General features: G+C 41.6%; 1 protein-coding gene across 12 annotated transcripts in view; it reads right to left on the bottom strand.

Moving 5' to 3' along the window:
- Window positions 1-18865, bottom strand: part of ppfia2 (PTPRF interacting protein alpha 2) — a 226225-nt gene that overhangs the window by 162777 nt on the left and 44583 nt on the right. For all 12 annotated transcript variants that reach the window (XR_005205435.1, XM_037759972.1, XM_037759967.1 and 9 more), the window contains one exon: window positions 18561-18816. Coding sequence is in view for 11 of the 12 variants with exons in the window: in XM_037759972.1 (XP_037615900.1) it covers window positions 18561-18809 (249 nt within the window). In the remaining variant the exon portion in view is untranslated. The remainder of the gene's footprint in view (window positions 1-18560; window positions 18817-18865) is intronic.

Genomic DNA, 18865 nt, shown 5'->3' with positions numbered 1-18865 from the left:
AACAGTGAAACTGTAAATGAGCTAATGCTCATGTTAAAGCTATAAGGCTTAACGAACTGGGTGTTAAAGGACACATTACGATAAAATATTTCTTACAAAGAACTACAAAGTTAAAGATGCGATTAATAACATTGATAACTTTCAGAAACTAGATGTCGCATTCTCCCTCCTCCGTTCCATTGCATTTCACCTGCTTGGCAGTAATGTTAGCTGACCAGACGAAGGTCTCTCCATGAATCAATGCTGATCCTAGTGTTGGCTCCGACCGAGGCTGAAGCAGGAAGAGAAAGGTTATCGTCTCCCGACTGCGCCCGCAGGGGGACACCGGCACCCGGTCGGAGGCGATAAGGTTTCTCGCTGCGGAGCCCCGTCGCTTCACAAGACACGGAAAACCTCTGTTGGTCTGGAGGAGCTGCAGCATTTATTTCTGCAAAAACGTCCACTGTACATCACTAGATATTCTCAGAGCTAAACTAACTCTCCTGCAGTGTGGAGTGAGCGCGCATGCACGTCTAGTAGAGCTGGAGCGAGACAGCGAGAATGCGTGCATATGCGAGTGCGCATATGCGAGTGCGCATATGCGAGTGCGCATATGCGAGTGCGCATATGCGAGCGCGCTACGACCCGGTAGATTTATACCTGTAAAAAGTTACAAACAGTCCCTTTAAATATTCGTCTACATAAAAATGTTATCAATAACACCTTTAATACAGTTGGGAAGATGGCTGTGGAGAGGACAACTGGGAATCTAATGTGCACGTCTGAATTTAAGGCAATACTCCATAATGTCTGGCTTAAGGGCAGTTCAACAGCTATATAGAAGTGTGTCAGGGTTGTTGCTACCCTGCCTGATTAGGGGCTCTGAACTGCTGGACACGTTTTCTAACCAATAAGAGAGAGAACATCACCTCTGGGTTTCATCTGGTTGATTATTTCAATGGTGCTTATGAGACTTTGGCAGCTCCAGTGGAGCGCCACAGCGGAGCGGACATGGCCGTGCTACATGTGCCCTATTGGATACCTGCGATAGAAGCTGGCCGAGGATGCAGCTGGCAACGGGAGGTCGGCACCAGATGACTGTTCTCAGCACTGGGAACAAAAACAAGCAGCTGTGGGAGCGGTGGGTGGGTTGGCCCTGTCTTTAAAGGAAGCCAAGCTATGATTATCACAGCGCAGAACGGGGCCACTAAATGCTGCGACCGTAACCAGGCCAGCTAGCGAACACTTGATGCTTATTAACCACCTGCAGCCATACAGCCTCATAAGTCCACTGCTGAATGAGACTTAAATCTATTATCACCATGCTATGTTTTATATACTTATTACACTGTTATATATTATGTCAGAATTCAAGGACCTCTCGAGATAATAATAATAATCATAATGACCTTTATTTTTATGGCACCTTTCATACAAGAAATGTGCTTTACAATAAAGGAAAATAAATATAGAATGAACATAAAAATAGGGAAAGAATGTCATGAATAATGGAAAATAGAAATAAATAATAATAAATATTAATAATATTAATAATAATAATAATAATAATAATAATAATATTAAAGAAATAAGATGGAAAATAAATCTAAATAAGATGAAAATAAAATAAAAATAAATTAGACGAAATAATAAACGTAAGATGAAATACAATATGAATACAGGTCGGACAGAAGTGGTACGACGCGCTTCTACTCTCAGGATAAATGTGTTAGCCGAGCTCTGTCACCAAATAATGGCGAGAAAGCAAAACACTTAAATTCGACAGAGGATTCATCTTTGTGTGTGTTTGATGAAGCACCAGTTTTCTGTCTCCTTCCTTTGTGTGTTTTTTTTGTCTATTTTGTGATGTCCTACAGGTCCCAGAATTCATTTGACAGGCCTGCAAACATGCTGCATTCAGCTGTAAATTACATGTATAGACAGCAACAGCGAAAGCGATAGAAAACGACAGACAGCGGACACTTCTAGTCACAGAAAAACTCTAAATGCAATATGTCACGTAGCTCCACTGTGTTCTGAGAAACGGATCTCTCTGCTGCTTCTATGATTTCTTATTTTCAACACGCTGAATATGAGTACAAAACGGTGTGTGTAAAAAGCTGTTTGATTTTGGAGAGGCTGGCACCAGAATACCATTAACAGTTATCTAAAAGACATTCACAGTTTTGTTTTTAAGATATTCTGCTATCACACTCAACCGTACACAAATATCTGAGGTGCTGTCACATTGTCTACATTTGTGTATTTATCTACAAGTAGACGTTGAGATAACAACATAGCACCATTTAATGTGAGGCACTACAGATAAAAACATCATTTTGGGGCTATTTTGCCTCCATAACATGTCGACATTCTTTCAGACTAGTGGAAAGAAAACATACAAAATACACATTTAGATATTTATTTTACTACTTTGTCTATTTCTTTGTATGTAGATTTCTCTTAATTCACCAAAAGTTAGCATTAGATAATGCCTCACTGTCATATTTAAACATAAAATTTCAAAAAACATCTGCACCCAATGCTCAACCCCGTTGAACTTTGGCTCAGCGAGCAGCGCGTTGCACTCGCGCTTTGCTCAGCGCAGCTAAAAGCCGTTGTTGTGGCGTGCAAGCCATTGGAATTAACAGGTTTCAGAGCGCACTGGTGCCGTTGCCGCGTTTTGTGTGAAAGGTCCATAATACAAAAAATAATCGTCTTAATGTAAGTAATCAACTGGGGGAGTTTCATGGTGATATCTGTTAGTTTAAATTTTTACCCTATTCACCTGTAGTGTCTTCAAAATATTAGGAATTGTACAATATCTTTAAATAACGTTTTCTCTTAATTAGGTTTTGAGCCAGAAATCTGCACTTCAGTGGCACTTAAATACACCAAACTTTCCTGTTTCATTCCTACCTATATTCTGAAAGTTTTTACAGAGGGGTTTGTTCATTTGTCATTCATAGCTTGAATTATAAAATACTATATTCATAAAAACATGGCGAAAATTGTTTTTTTTTATGGCAGTATTTTATGATTTATGGAGTGATACAAAGAGATATCCAAAATCCCCTCTGGAAAAAAATCTTTGACTCAAATATGTCAACAAAATGAAACAAGAATTTTGAACCTATCTTTATCCAATGTTCACATTTCTGTTCTGGAAATGTATGCAAATGAGCACATATTTAATAAGATAATGCCTCATTTGCATATTTAAACTTTAAATTTCAGCAAACTTGTATTACAAAAAATAACTGTCTCAATGTAAGTAATCACCTTGGGAAGTTTCATGGTGATATCTATTAGTTATTACATGGTGATGTCTATTAGTTGATGTTTTTAGGGCATCAGTCTTGTTACCGGACGGTCAGAAGTTTAATGTCTCATAACTCTACATTCACTTTCAAACTGGGAACACACAAAGCAAAGCCACTGCAAAGCTGCGATACATTATATCATGTGAAAGTGATTAAACACCGTGACATACCGAGCTTAATTATATCAAACATTTCAGACTCCTTGACCTCAAAACAATGTCAGATGTAAGCCCAACCCCCCCTAGCCCTCACAAACGCCTGCAGCACTGCCTAGATATTACTTGGCCATCATCACACTGTATTACCCAACACTGCACACGTGATTAGTAGTGACAATATTAAGTGCAGCGCTGTGATGCACCTGAGTCACATCAGTGAGCTAGATGTAGGGTCTCTGCAGGGGAGCGATGGGAAGCTGCCATTTCTGCCACGGAGAGTAGAGGAAGTTCCGGGACGCCGCTGACAGTTTGGGAAGACGCCGTTATGGAGAGACACAGAGGATGGACTCCTTGGAGAGCGTGAGCAAGTCATTATATTTCACCTTCAAAACCGAGGATTTTTACTCCTGTCCTTGTCACACAATGCTTTTGGTGTAGGAAGAAAAATGATATATAGGTCGTTTGTTGACGGCACAAAAAAGCTAATTTGAGTGAATGTGAATGTGGTTGTGGAGGTAGCTGAAGGGACATCTGTTCTTAGAGACTTACTCAACAGCTTATACTGACATGATGACTACACTTCCTAGATAACATTGGCCGTATTATCCATAATTAATGTATGAATTCTTGAGTTATGGCCAAAAACGTGTTTTTGTGAGGTCACAGAGACCTTTGACCACCAAAATCAAATCAGTTCATCCCAGTGGGCAACCTCCGGGTCTGAGAAGTGAAGCCAATGCTGAAGTGTCTTAAACTTGCATTCTCTCTAATAGCCAGCAGGGGGCGACTCCTCTGGTTGCAAAAAGAAGTCTGATTGTATAGAAGTCTATGAGAAAATGAGCCTACTTCTCACTTGATTTATTACCTCAGTAAACATTGTAAACATGACTTTATGGTCTCAATCGCTAGTTTCAAGTCTTCTTCAATACAGCATGATGTTCATTTAGTAAATTATGGTCCCATTTAGAGTCAAATAGACCATAAAGCACTGACGTTGTCCAGTCTGGGAGTTGTCCGTGTTTTCATCTTACAACTTTAACCCTTTCACAGTGTGTTTTCAATTCATGAAAGTTAATTATAACCTTTTTGGTCGCCTAAATATGACTTATTCAGCATTCGGTTGTACTTAGCTCCAGCCTCTCGTGTCACTTCTGGTTTGGAGACAGCCAAAAACAAAGAAGGCGACAGCCAAAAGGCCGAACAAGGCCTCAAAACAGCAGTCCACAAACCAATGGGTGCCGTCACTTTGACTACGAATACTTCTTATATACAGTCTACGGTTAATACTTGATGTTCAAGTGGACGTTTGTGCCAAATTTGAAGAAATTCCCTCCAGGCGTTCCTGAGATATCGCATTCACAATAATGGTATGGACGGACAGATGGATGGACAACCTGAAAAAATAATGCCTCTAGCCACGGCTGTGTGCTATATTTACTTTATGGATAACCCAAAAAATTGTGTAATTAATATAGATTACCATTACACATTCCTCCTTTAACTGAAATTCACATTATTCTTGTTTTGTGAGAATGAATGTAATCTACTGAACACTACGAAAATGGCTTCTCTAGTTCATGTTTAACCCTTTCAAACCCTGAGTGCTCAATTCTATTTTAATGCACTTTGTACTAAAGTTTACACTGGTCTGCTCCCTCACTATGTGTGCATTCTCAGCAATAACAGCACTAGAAATAGCTCTAATAACGCTAGCAATAAGTAGCCCTAATTAGAGACAACTGTAAAGTATAATGTGTTGCTCTGGAGAGCTGTGCTTACATGCTAATGTTATGAGTGTAACGGTTTTAACGTCTGCAGATGTGTAACGCTGAAGACGAAGAAGTTCATCACAGCACAGTATAGGTGGGAGCTGTGATGCAGCGAGGCGAGCAGGACATCATGGGATCGTCTCTCTCTCTCTCTCTCTCTCTCTCTCTCTCTCAGGAGTCCTTGAACAAGATTCTCAGCCGGCGCCAAGAGGCGGTGACATCATGCTCTATTTCTGGCTTTCAAGTGGAGCATTCAGAAGCTAAAAGGTATCCATTAATGGGGACCAGCTGCATGGTCGAAAAAACACCAGTCAGTACCGGAGACCTGCTTCTGAGGAGCCGAGTGCAGCTGCCAAACAAAAATCGAATCACTGCTCGCCTTTTTCCTTTTTTCTTTTTTTTTTTCAACATGTCCTCGGGATATTGTGTCAGTCTAATTCCTCATCAGTCGGCCTACATTTGCAGCAGCGTGTGACATGTTCGAGTTACGGTTGAATAATCGTAGCTCGCTATTAAAAAAGGGAAAGCCGGCTGATTCAAATGTTTCAGCGGAAGCAACTGGTAACACCGAGGAGGTAATATTCATCAATAGTGGAGGCTAAATAAACAAATACAGCGGCTTTTTGGAGGGAGGATTACATTTCCAGGTCGGCACTGCGAGGAGAACTAAGTATTGGTCATAACCTCATTTCACTCTGCTCGCTTAAGTGGCTCTCAAGGGACCAGTTCTCTAATTCATTCGGGCGAAGCCGGCAAGCAGTGTGTGTGTGTGAGTGTGTTTGCGAGGATGGGACTGTACGTGTGTGTGAAGTAAGATTTGAGAATCTCTGTATTTCCTTGCCTCAGGGTCTGAGTCATGCCCAAGTTCTACCCACAGTGATGCAAACTCTAACGCACACCCTCCACTACTTCCATCCCGTCCCACCCACACTGAAGGAGATGACATCAAAGTGTTCAGACTGTGTCTGCCTACGCACTGTCATTTCCTAAACGCAAATGATTCATCATCAAATGTTTTTTTTTGGGGACATCTGAGGTGGAGGTGCTGCGACATGTCTCGCTGCTTTACAAAGAAGTAGTAAATCATCATATCCACACACATCTAAACATGTTTGATAGCGCAGAATGGCGATAAATGTTTGATGTCTTCAACTAGACTTGGCTTTAAAGGGATGGTTTGAGTGTTTTTGAAGTGGGGTTGTATGAGGTACTTATCTAGAGTCAGTGTATTAACTACAGTAGATGACGGTGAATGTATGGTGAAACAGATGAAACAATGTACTGCTTTGGACGGGACCAGCAGCAAAACGGATTTTAGACACCTAAAAGAAAAACCCATTTAAAATATCAATATCAGTTCAAGTGTATACGCTATATTTAGAATATATTCACTGGTTTACCTTGCTGTGCGACAGCTATACAGTCCGTGTTTCCGACGGGGAACTGAAGCAGTTATCGACGCTCTCATCAAAGCCACCAGACTCCATTGAAAAAAACAATAATTTTACGTCTCAGAACACGGGAGTTGCTGGTCTACTGCTGCTCCAATCGGTTAGTTTGTTTGCGTTATTGTGTGGCTTTGGTGAACAAAATAGCCCAAACAAACTAACCGATCGAGGCAGCGGTAGACCAGCAACTCCCGTGTTCTGCGAGGTAAAATTACTGTTTTTTTCAATGGAGTCTGGTGGCTTTGGCGAGAGCATAGATGGATACACGGTTCCCTGTGACAAAGGCAAGGTAAAGCGGAGAAAATATTCTAAATATAGCGTACACTTAAACTGATATTGAGTCTTTCTTTTAGGTGGCTAAAATGTGTTTTGCTGCCGACCCCGTCCACAGCAGTACATTGCTTTGCTCCCGTGCGGTAACTCCCGTCTGTTCTCCAAGCTAGGAGCGTGCCGACCGCCATCTACTGTAGGTAACACACTGACTATAGATAGGTACCTCGTACAACCCCACTTCAAAACACCCAAACTATCCCTTTATGTGGATGAAACTCATAAACCACTAACAAACAACATGAGTACTGGTTAAAGGGGATTTACTCATCAACCAAGGTTTGCTGCTTTTGGTAGATCATAGATGAACAACACAACTTCATAATGAACACGTCTTTTGTCACGTGGCATTGCGGACAACAGTCGATGGGCTGAATCCAACTCTGAGCTATGGATTAATCTCTGTGACATATAGGCATACATGGGCTAACCACTGCCACGCTGCAATGGAGGAGAATAATTCAGCCTTTACTCTTAGATCTGCAGCAACTACTGTAAGTTAGGTGTTGAGTTTTCAGCTAAAAAGTCAATAGCGACAAATTTGTAACCAATCCATCTTCACTCACATTCCCAACATCCCATTCCACTTTCCAGCTTCACATTGGACACTATATGGACCAACAGCAGCCTCATTTATACAGATATCATCTGGGTCTAACAGTCATTTTAAAACATTTATCACAAGAGTCAAGATAAATCTTGGACTATAGAGCAATTGCGCTGCAGATACTTCCACTGTTCATTTCTACAACGTGTGTCAAATGTGGAGAGCGCCTCCTCTTTAAAATGTGAGGGAACCCAGATTAAAAATGAATAGTTTGCAATTGCAGACTAAAAGCAGCAGCTCAGCAGCACCACCAAATATTTCATCCTACAACTGGGTCTGTCATGCTTCATCAACACAATGCTGCAGAGAGCCTGAATGACTGGTGCTGCCATCCTGCCCTTTTCCCTAGTAAGTGCACTTACAGCTTATAATAAAAAAGTGAACATGTGATGATTCATCACTTTCTAGGAACGAGACATTTCCCCTGGGCTTTGGTATCATTTTTTATCTGCGGCATGATCACTGATTCAGGGTTCCAAACAATGAGCCGTTACTGTTTAAAGCTACATTTAGAGATACTACGAGGAACTTTCATTCTGTGTTGATTCTGGCGGTCCCTGTGGACAAAAGCGGTAGTGTTTCTGAGCACCAGAGTCCCTTTAGAAAACCTCTCATTTTACAGCAGCAGGGTCTGACACTCTGCCCCACATAGTCCTGGTTCTGGCTCTCCCGTGCGGGCTCCAGCCATACGGCCTGGGCCTCCAGCACTCCTTCTACTCTTACCTTTCACAATAAAAGCCCTAGACATATAATATTTGTAGGCGGGTTTTCGCATTTTCGTGTCGTTTATCCGTCACTCACGCTCACATTCACAGTGTGTAAAGGCCTTTACATTACAGCAGTTTTATCAGGTAAGGCTGTTAGTGATGTGTGTGTTGTCCTCCACACAGACAGCTATAGCATACTGGATGTAGAGTGCAGCTTTCACCTGTTACCAACCAGTAAAGCTCCTGCAAATTCAACTTTGTTGCCATCAAAATACACTTTGATTTTAGTTTCTTGTCCACAATATGAACTGGATCTGGACAGCCCTCATTAATGCACCACATATAGTGAGACACTATACTTGCTAGTTATGTGTTTTAGAGTGTGTTTAGGTAGAAATAGCTGCAAAACACACAAAGCTCAACTCAAAGCTGATGTACATGTTAAAAAACATCAAATTCAATCCCGCCTTGTAGCGTGGTAGTGATTAAGGGTTTTAGAGGTTTTGTGACTTCTACAATTTAAATTCTTAGTGTGATCTTTGAGTACACAGACTGACTGAATCACCCCAAACAAGACTTTGTATGCAAGCAGCTGCTGTCTCCTTGTTACGCTGATCTACTGTTCCTGCAACTTCCTGACTTTAGAGCACTCTGGCATCCTACTGTGCTGTTCATTAGAGAGATAATTACATCTGCAGGAGATCCTTCTGCACTGTCTTGTCACCTCGGCGTGACTGATCAGAACCCCTACCTCGTCCCCTTCTTCTGTTTAACTGCCAGACTACGGTCAACCGGCATCCAGATACAGCTCGACGTTGGCCCCTAGCAGCGATGATTCATCCAGAGGAGGTGGAGGAGGACGAGATCCGTCTCCCTAATCAGACTGAACTAAACTTTCAAGGGTATTGATCAAGCATCTCTGTCGGAGCCATTACGGACACTTGATGCATACGGTGTGTGCCAAGGGCCCATCCCTGCTTCTGTCAATGTGAAGAAGATTAAAGGGAGAGAGGAAATAAGGGAGGAGAGGAAAAACAAGGCTTTGGGGGTAAATTGAGCGGAAAAAAAAACGAGAAAGGCTTCAGTTTGCGAATCAACGCTTGAGAGACGGGAAAATTGGAAAATACGCTACCGCTGTCTGTCAGCAAGTGAGTGTATTAGACAAAAGATGTCAAGGACACGAAGAAATGAACTACCACATCTTCCAGTGTTATTTTATCAAACCCACGTCTACTTTTCTGCCTTTTTTCAGAAATATTTCAGACTTTTTTCCAGACATTTTTCGGACATATTTCAGAACTTCTTTCGGACATCCTTCGGACATATTTTGGAATTTTTCTTTTTTAAATTTTCAGAAATTTTTCGTACTTTTTTTGAGAAATATTTGGGAAATTTTCCAAACAATCAGACAAAATTATTTTTTTTCTGACTTTATTTTGGGACCTTTTTGGGAGATTTTTCAGACTTTTTCAGGGCATATTTTTGACTTTTTTCTGATATTTTTTTTGACATTCTTCGGAATTGTTTTTGACTTTTTTTGGACATTTTCAGACTTTTTTCGTACTTTTATTCAGACATTTTTTCAGACATTCTTTGAAAAAAAATTTTTTTTGGGGGGACTTTTTTTGGGACTTTTCTTCTGCCTTTTTTTTCAGGCAGATTTCTGACTTTTTCAGACTTTTTTTTCAGACATTTTACAGACGTGTCTTTTCTTCTGCCTTTCATGCCTTTTTTCAGACAGGTTTTAGACATTTTTTGGCCTTATGTTTATGATGATGCTATCTTTGATGTGTTATCATGTGCTCTGAAGCTGATACGCTTGTAAACTTAAGGACATTACTGGTAAACGCCTGTGCGGCCCACTCTTTGCTTGTCTTTGGACAGTTTCCTCCTCACAACTTGCCACGCATCAACTGCACATCTAGCCCGCAGCCGGCGTGAACTGGGGCACAAACAATAACAGTAATCATGGAAAATCATGTGCTGCTCTGGCGGAGGAGACCAGCTGACTGGCTGACTGCTGGAGCCCAGAGGGCCTCCTGTACAAGCAACAGAGAGAGACAGGGAGGGGGTAGAAAAAAAAAAACACATCAGAAAGAAGCGAAAGAGGAGGAAGGATTCACCTCTCATCCCCTCTCCTCGACAAGCTTAGTCATCTTCGCTTGTCAGGGAGTTTCACCGTCTCCTCTCCCTCCTCCCGCCGCCGCGCCATACTCTCCTCATTCACCCCCTCGGAGCTCCACAGAGTGGTACGTTCCATGACTACAAACGCTGGCGATACTGGCTGAAGCTTTAAGAAGGATGGGAGGACGCGGCCTGTGGCCAGACTCTTTGACGAACGGCCGTGTCATGTATGATTAATAAACAGCGGGGTGGAGGGGTGGATCATTGACTTAAAGCAGGCTGCTAATGACCAGACACCAGAGATGTACACAGTGCTTACCCTTCAGATAAATCGCCCCTAATTACTAATCTTTAAATGAAACTGTAATTGCTGTGTGAAATGAAAGCATGTTTCCGAGCTCAATCATCCTTTTGTACAAAGGACGTCTCAGGAAAGACGCTGTTGTCATTTCTACTGAAGCCGGTATGACGGTCATGAATGAGCAAACCACGGATCAATGGGTTGCCCTGTACAGTAATCTAGTGCAGTCTTAGCTTTCATTACAACATCGGTGTGCCGGTGATCAATTGGCCGGTATCTCATTACTGTCTGGCCGGGCAGAGGAAGCACTCGGATCAACGTCTGGGGAGCTCAGGCCGTGCCCTGAATAGGCCAGATTTTAGCATCCACAGTGACCAACACATTCATTTATTTATGATTTAATGTTATTATTAGATGTTTTATTGTTAGCTTTCTGAATCTACATCTGAATAAAAACAATCAAAATAGGTGTGTGTTTTCATAAAATCAATTTCCATGGGATAAATGTAATCTTTTATGAATGTGAATTAACCCCTCCAACAGGGAGATTACACAAAAAATTACAGATATAGATCGCAGAGCAGTGACTAGTCAAGTCACATGTCTCATGGTCTTCCCATTTACAACCTTACAGAGTCTCAAGTTCAATCGTCTTTTCATGTGATTTTCTTCCATTTACGACATCTAAAAGGTCAGCTGGGCTTCTGGTGTTCCCTACAACCTTAAAGGGCCAGTGTGTAGGATTTAGGGGGGTCTATTAGCAGAAATGGAATCTAGTAGGCTATTTATAACTATGTTTTCATTAGTGTATAATCACCTGGAACTAAGAATCTTTGTGTTTTCGTTAGCTTAGAATGAGTCCTTCATATCTACATAGGGAGCGGATCCTCTTCGCGGTGTCCGCTATGTTTCTACAGTAGCCCAGAACGGACAAACCAAACTGTAGGCCACCGTAGTTCTCTGACACACTGCGGTAAAGTGAGCTGCAGAGTGCAAAAACCGCGGTACCGCCAGCCGCCGTCTGACATCCGTTGCTCATAAAGTAGACAAGGCGAAGGTCCTGAAAGATACCACGCAGTTACCACGGTTTTGCATTTGGCGGCTCACATTACCGCAGTCTTGGAAAGGGAGGAGTGAGCAGAGGGGTACTCAGTTGGTTGCAATCTGCAACCACACCACTAGATGCGACCAAATCCTACACACTGTACCTTTAAAAGGTCTTATTGATAACATTTTTATGTAAACAAATAATAATAATACATCCACAGAGCCTTTAAAAAGGTGCCACATAAAAGTATGGCTTTTCCTGAAAAAAATATTATGATTGTGAATTAATCATTTTAAAAAGTTTGGTAGGTCCATAATGAATGTTTTGTTTATCTCTGTGTTAGATATCTGACGTTTGGTTCCCACTTCTAACAAGGCTTGTGAGCCAATAGTAAAACGACATCGGTATCACGTAGTATCTCTCGGTCGTCAGTTAGTGTGGGTAAAAGGGGATTAATGGCTGAGATGACGGTAAATGCCTGGCAACGACTTGTTGTGAAGTGAATGCAACGGTAAAGGGGAAGAGAATATGCAACATCTAGTGGCTGAATGTTATCAATGTTATCAACGGCACCTTTAAGTACACCTGCTGACCATCCAGGATGACAGATGCCACGGCCAGGAAAAGTGACTCCACACACTAAAGATCATTTAAACAAATTCCGTCTCCAGAGCATCTCCTCCTCTAAGAAACATCTGTATAAAAATCGGTGTTTGTGGTAGACTACAGCATGGTGCCAGTGACCAAGATGTGGATGCGGAGAACATCATCTGCAGCAGCAGCTTTCATGATGAGACCATGTTTGGCAACAGTAAATAAACAGCATGGGGAGAAAGGCTCCCCGCAGCCCCTCAGGGCCCTTCGAGTACAGTAACGCACAGCTGAGTGCTACGGGGAAACGCTGCCTGTCTGCCAGCTCGCCCGCCTCGGTCACGATACAGGGGGCGATGGGGGATGGGAGGAGGGTCACATGTGTGCGGCGCTGCAGGCTTTGGTGCTGCTCTACATGTCTTTCCCTATCTCTTTCTCTGAAATCAGTTTATCAAGTAGGAGCGAGGAGTCTTTCCTGCGAGCAGAGGGACTCCAGATACGCCGTAGCAGAGGAAACAAGCCGGAATAATGCAAGACACAGAAAAAACACCAGGCTCTCAGATGACAGCGGTGCCCCTCATTTCCCAGAGAGGCTTATAGTTAGAGGCAAGAACAAATTGCTCACCCTGCGCAGCGAAATGCATGTTGCATCAGCAGCAGTGATGTAGCGGTGGGTTAACCCATCGCTTTATTTGCCGAACAGAGTTTACCACCTCTTATAGGGTCACAGAAATACTCATAATATACATCACACTGAACTGTATCAAACTGAGAGGGCAGTTAATGAGAATAATGTCGTCATTTTTCCACTTTTTCCTCTTTGAGGGACAATAATGTCTACCTATCTATTAGGGCTGCAAAGTAACAATTATTATTTTCATTATCGATTCATCGTTTAGTCTATAAAATGTCAGAAATGGAGAAGATGGCCATCACAGTTTCCTAAAGCCCAAGGTTAAATGTCTTATTTTGTCTGACCAACAGCCCAAACCCAACGATTTATTCAATTTACAAAGGGGTCTCTTGACCTCTGACCTCAAGATATGTGAATGAAAATGGGTTCTATGGGTACCCACAAGTCTCCCCTTTTACAGACATGCCCACTTTATGATAATCACATGCAGTTTGGGGCATAAAAACATGCAGTTATTTGTATGCAGTACAAATGTGTTTTTTTCACCTAATCTAAAATGGTGTGTTTTAATATTTCTACATACTGGGGTCCCTAAACAGTTTTTGAATTACATAAATTGGGTATCACTGTAAAGCTGAGACTCTTGTGGATCCAATGAGCCCAATTGTCTTCATGTGTGATGATGTTAGTCCCCATAGTAGCCATTTCATTGTAGTGAGACCATTTTTTTTAAACTTGACCTCACTGTATAAAATGACCTGTGGTGACCTCTAGGATAATCACAGCCTCATGAAACTTTACAGCCACAAACTAGAGAACTAGAGTATTCAGAGGATGGATGGCTTTCCTAGGTAGATTGACAATAAGGGGGTTTCTGAGCAGTTTACACAACAGAAGTGCTCGCCATCTAACCGCCGAAAAATGCAATTCTTACAGAAATCTCCAAATGTCAAAAGTTTTTGAAACCAAATCACAGCATGTCTTTTTCTATTGTGTTCCTCAAAGTCTTTGTGTCTTAATGTGGTATTTTGGAGGGATTATTGATCATTTTTTATCAATTCTCGAGTGGTAAAAAAATGGTTAAATTTAACAACAAATCTGTGTAACAAATGGTATCAACCCAAAAATTGCTGCAACAACTTATGAGACATAATAGAGCATTTCTATTTCTGATTTATGACTAGAACAACTTGACACACAGTGCTGAGAAGCATTTCAAATTAATCTTCAGGTTCCCAGCTTTCAGATGATGTACACCACTTCTATGTGACATCTACTGTTGACCTGCCATCTCCCCCTAAAAGAGACAAAAATGGGTCTATGTGGGTCTCTAACGGTCAAATACAAGTCAGAAGCGTTTTAGCATTAATATAATATATACTATGTCATGCAGCGATGAGCGTACGAGACATATACAGCTAACGGTTGCCATTCGTCTGCTCTGAAACAAAATGGCCTGATGAAATGTAGGAAGAGAAGACAAGGGACAGAGGCATATCAGGAAAGGGACAGAGGCGCTGCTGGATTGTTATGCATGTAAAAGGGGGGATGCGGTGTTGCCTGGAAGCGTCGAGTGGGGACGGCGAATGTCACTCCGATCAGTCCAAAGTGTCATGACGAGCAGCGGAGCCGTGACCTCTGACGGGGAGAGGGGGGAAAAAGCAGAGGAGGAGAGGGAGACACGAAGGCAAAGCGCAACATAACAGAAAAGGCAGTGACAGCAGAAACAGAGAGAGAGAGAGAGAGAGGAGGGAGACGGAGAACAAGAGGGAGGGAAGTTTGTGGCGGGCCAACGCCTAATCCTGCCAGCGCTCCGGGCTTCAGGAACAGAGGAGTGATATCAGTAAAGACACATTCACAGCCTGCCTATCGCCTAAATGAGGCCACTTCTGTCTTCTGAAGCTCTGCTGCTCCTCTTCCTCATTCACCACCACCTCCTCTGAGAAAGACCTGGAAGCTATCTATTGCCCTCTTTAAGAATCCCACTACATGATTATCTGAGCATTGTTCCACTCTGCTGGTCCCCCGAAAATTGCTGCAAAATTACATCCGTATTAAAGGAGTGTCAGATGCGGTGAAATCATTACAGACGTTCCTAACACGGCAACACAAAAGGTGATGGCTGCTCCTGTGAATTAAACTCATTCTTATTGTCCAAAAAACGCAGAAGCTGCAAGCACAACTGCATATTAAACAGAAAGGCGCCACTTTCCCTACACGCTAAACGCCTCTGTATAATCACACAGGTCTAACAAACCTCTTCATAAACCATTAGAGTAATGTTGTTGATATCATGCAGGCCAATAAGACGCCATCAGATTAATTAATGGAATCGTTTGTGCCAGGACGTCGCGAGGAGGATCCCAATCGCCGCCCGGAGTGACATCTAATTTAAGCCGGGCGTCAGGGAAAGCACCAGAACGTTATGTCAGCTCTGTCATTACACAATGACAAGCAATACATCACCACAGCACCACCACAGAGACTTTACTGCCGGTGGATATCAATGGAATTGTCTGATAATGGACGTGTTATTTCACTTTTGGCAGCCCGGGATGCTTTCTCTGGGAATGAAGCGGTGCGGTGGGAATGTTTGGACACGAGCGGAAGATTTCAAATTTTATTTATGATAGATTTATGATTTATGTACACAGAAATGACCGCCAGACAGTTAATTTGTCCATTTGTACATGGTAAAGTTTAGCAGCCTATTTTATCTGTAGCTTGGGATTTATCCTATAATTATTATTACTGTCAATGTGTACTTTGTTTATTATTATTTATTTTATTTCATTGTATTTTTTCTATCTAAATTTCTTTCTTTCTTTTTTTATTTAATTTAACTTTGTTTTTTGTTCTTTATCCTTTTTGCTTTGGCAAAGGGTGAGGATTGAGTGGGAGGGGGCTTTGGGGGAAAAATACTAAAATATGGAGGGACAATCATTTACATAATTATTATTACTGTCAATGTGTACTTTATTTATTATTATTTATTTTATTTAAATTTTTTGTCTTATTTTATTTTATTTTTTTCTTTCTTTATTTTATTATTATTTTTTTTTATTTAATTTAACTCTGTTTTTTGTTCTTTATCCTTTTTGCATCGGCAAAGGGTGAGGGTTGGGTGGGAGCGGGATTTGGGGGTAAAATACCAAAATATGGAGGGACAATCATTTACATAATTATTATTACTTTCAATGTGTAATTTATTTATTATTATTTATTTTATTTAAATTTGTATCTTATTTTCTTTTCTTTTTTTCTTTTATTATTATTATTATTATTATTATTATTATTATTAATTTAATTTAAATATGGAGGGACAATCATTTACATTTGTGCTCTATTTGTATGTTTCTGTAAACCTGATGTTACTCCCAATAAATTATTACAAACAAAAAAAAACAGAGTGGGAAAAGACATGGATTCAAATATGAGAGGTAAGCTTCTTTTTTTTTGCTCTGTCTGTTCTAGCCAGAGTGTAAAATCTATGAACAGCATTCGCTTTTTTGTCTTTAACTGTATATTATGTCCCCGGTGTAACTTCTGAGGAGGAGAAAAGCCCTGAGGCTAAACTATGAGCTGAAAAACCACCATAACCCCGAGTTCAAACCTTTACAGTATGACACGAATCCGAGATGAAAACCAAGCAAAGGCGGTATATAAGATATATTTATAACATCTCGACACCCGACGATCTGTTTCACACGTCAGAATGAAGAGGTGTAAGTGGGTTCATTCAAATTATTCTACAGGCGAAAGGGCAGGAAGAAGAAAAAAAAAAAAAAAGAAGCAGATATTGAAATTCTGGCTGGTTTAATTCAAAACAGGAAGTATCATTTTAACACCGCAAAACCTCTTTTGAAGCAGTAATGTGAGATCACACCAAAGCTAACACAGACACAGTGTGTGTCTCTGAAACCATGCGGATTACTGCGCTGTGGAACAAAGTCCTCGTCTCTCCACCAGCACCAGCAAACCTCCAGAGTCTTCTGGAAACACAGCGGGGAGAGCGTGTGACTAGAATTACTGACACACTTTCGGAAAGTGCTAATCTCCGCTTACTGTAAGACTTATTACGAAAGAAACCACCACTAACAACCAAAATGTCAAGCTCAATATTTCCCGTTATGTTTCACTGATTTGACTGCAAACAAAAATAAGGCAAACCTGCGGTGTCACACGACAAAACGTGGTTGACCGCACACAGAATGTGAATTATGCCTGGGATTTTAAATACCAACTACTAAACTATCACGTTTTTTGTTTGGGGATGTTTGAAATCTGACATTTGAGTTGGTTAAACGCGGCACTGCAGTAGCACGACAAGTACTGTGCATAAGAAAAACAATAGCTTAACACACACATACACACTTATATACCATTTTTGGTGCATGCTTTATCCAAAGTGTTTCATTATGCAATGGGAGTCTAACTGGTAATTAGACAAACTATAATCTCTCTTGCATGATTCACAGAGAGTCGCTGAGTTGGAACATTTCCCAAAGTAATAGTACTGGAAGACACAATGTTTGTGCCACGTTCATTTAAGAATAATCATGTACTGTAAATTGAAAGATAATAACCCAAAGTTTCGAGGGATACTGGCTGCTGGGGAAGAATATATTTTTACATCGCTCTTATTGCAAGTTAATTTAGTAAAAAGGTTTGCAGGGATTCAAATGAGAACAAAGCGATACCACCACATACTGTATACAACAAGACAGTAAAGCAGGGGTCTCCAATAAGTAGCTCGCTGCCCGTTTTTGAGTGGCTCCCTAAGGGTTCACAGAATATGTACATACTGTAAATGTGATAACACAAAGTCACTCAGCTGTCAATTAAAGTAGCAAGACTAGACTAGCAAGCACACACCAAATTTGAGTATTACCACAGCAACGTCAAGCGCCACTTCACCTAAGTCCACAGCAACTTTTTACGGGATTTTCCGGCTGGTAGCGGGTCTACGAACGGAGAAGGTAAAAGGAGCTGAAAACAACGCTTTAAAAGACAACAGTCTCTGTTTACCAAACTGATGAAGAAGGCCAACGCAGCCAACACAGGGCTTCGTTTAGTGGCGCACATCCTAACGAAACACAAAAAGCCCTTCGCCTATAGCGGGATTGTAATAGAGTGCGATGACTGAAATGTTTTTAAAGGACAATAAAAGTAAGACAGAAATTATGTCTGCTATTGCCGAGGTACAACTTTGGTGCAAAGAGTTCAAAGTTCAAATGCACTGTGTGGGCAAAATACAACAAACTGTTAAGTAAAAGTTATATAACACAACAATTTTATCACAAAGCACAAAATACTCCAGGCAAATTCAATTTCGCACAGAAAACAACAAAAAAAAGCCTGGGTGTCCTAGAAGTTAAGGCACATGCCATATATCTGCAACTTCAGGGTTCAATTCAAGCCGCTGACATGTGTTGCACGTCTCCCCGTCTTTCCTGTCTATATCTACACTATCAAACAGTCAGTAAAGGCAAAAATGACACAAAAATAATCTTTTAAAAAAGCGACATTGCCGCGGCTTACCTGTGGCAGGGCGGAGCTGAGCTGGCGCTGCAGAGAGTCGCGGTCGTAGATGACGTCCTGGAGGTGCTGCTGGGCCAGGCCGAGGCTCTCCTGGGTCTCCCTCAGCGTGTCCAGCAGCCGGTCCCTCTCGTCCAACATGTTGACCATCAGCTGCTCAAAGTGGGAGTCCGGGTCCCCGGCGCTGCTCTGGGAGCCGCGCTGGCTCAGCGCCGTGTCCTCGCTGATGGTGGGCATCACCTCGCACATCATCTTGGCGCTGGGAGGGAAGGAGAGAGATCGGATATTAGACAGAGTTTCGACATGAA

The sequence above is a fragment of the Sebastes umbrosus genome, chromosome 23 (assembly GCF_015220745.1).
Source record: "Sebastes umbrosus isolate fSebUmb1 chromosome 23, fSebUmb1.pri, whole genome shotgun sequence".
Lineage (NCBI taxonomy): Eukaryota > Metazoa > Chordata > Actinopteri > Perciformes > Sebastidae > Sebastes > Sebastes umbrosus.
This window is presented reverse-complemented; position numbering and strand designations above follow the sequence as displayed.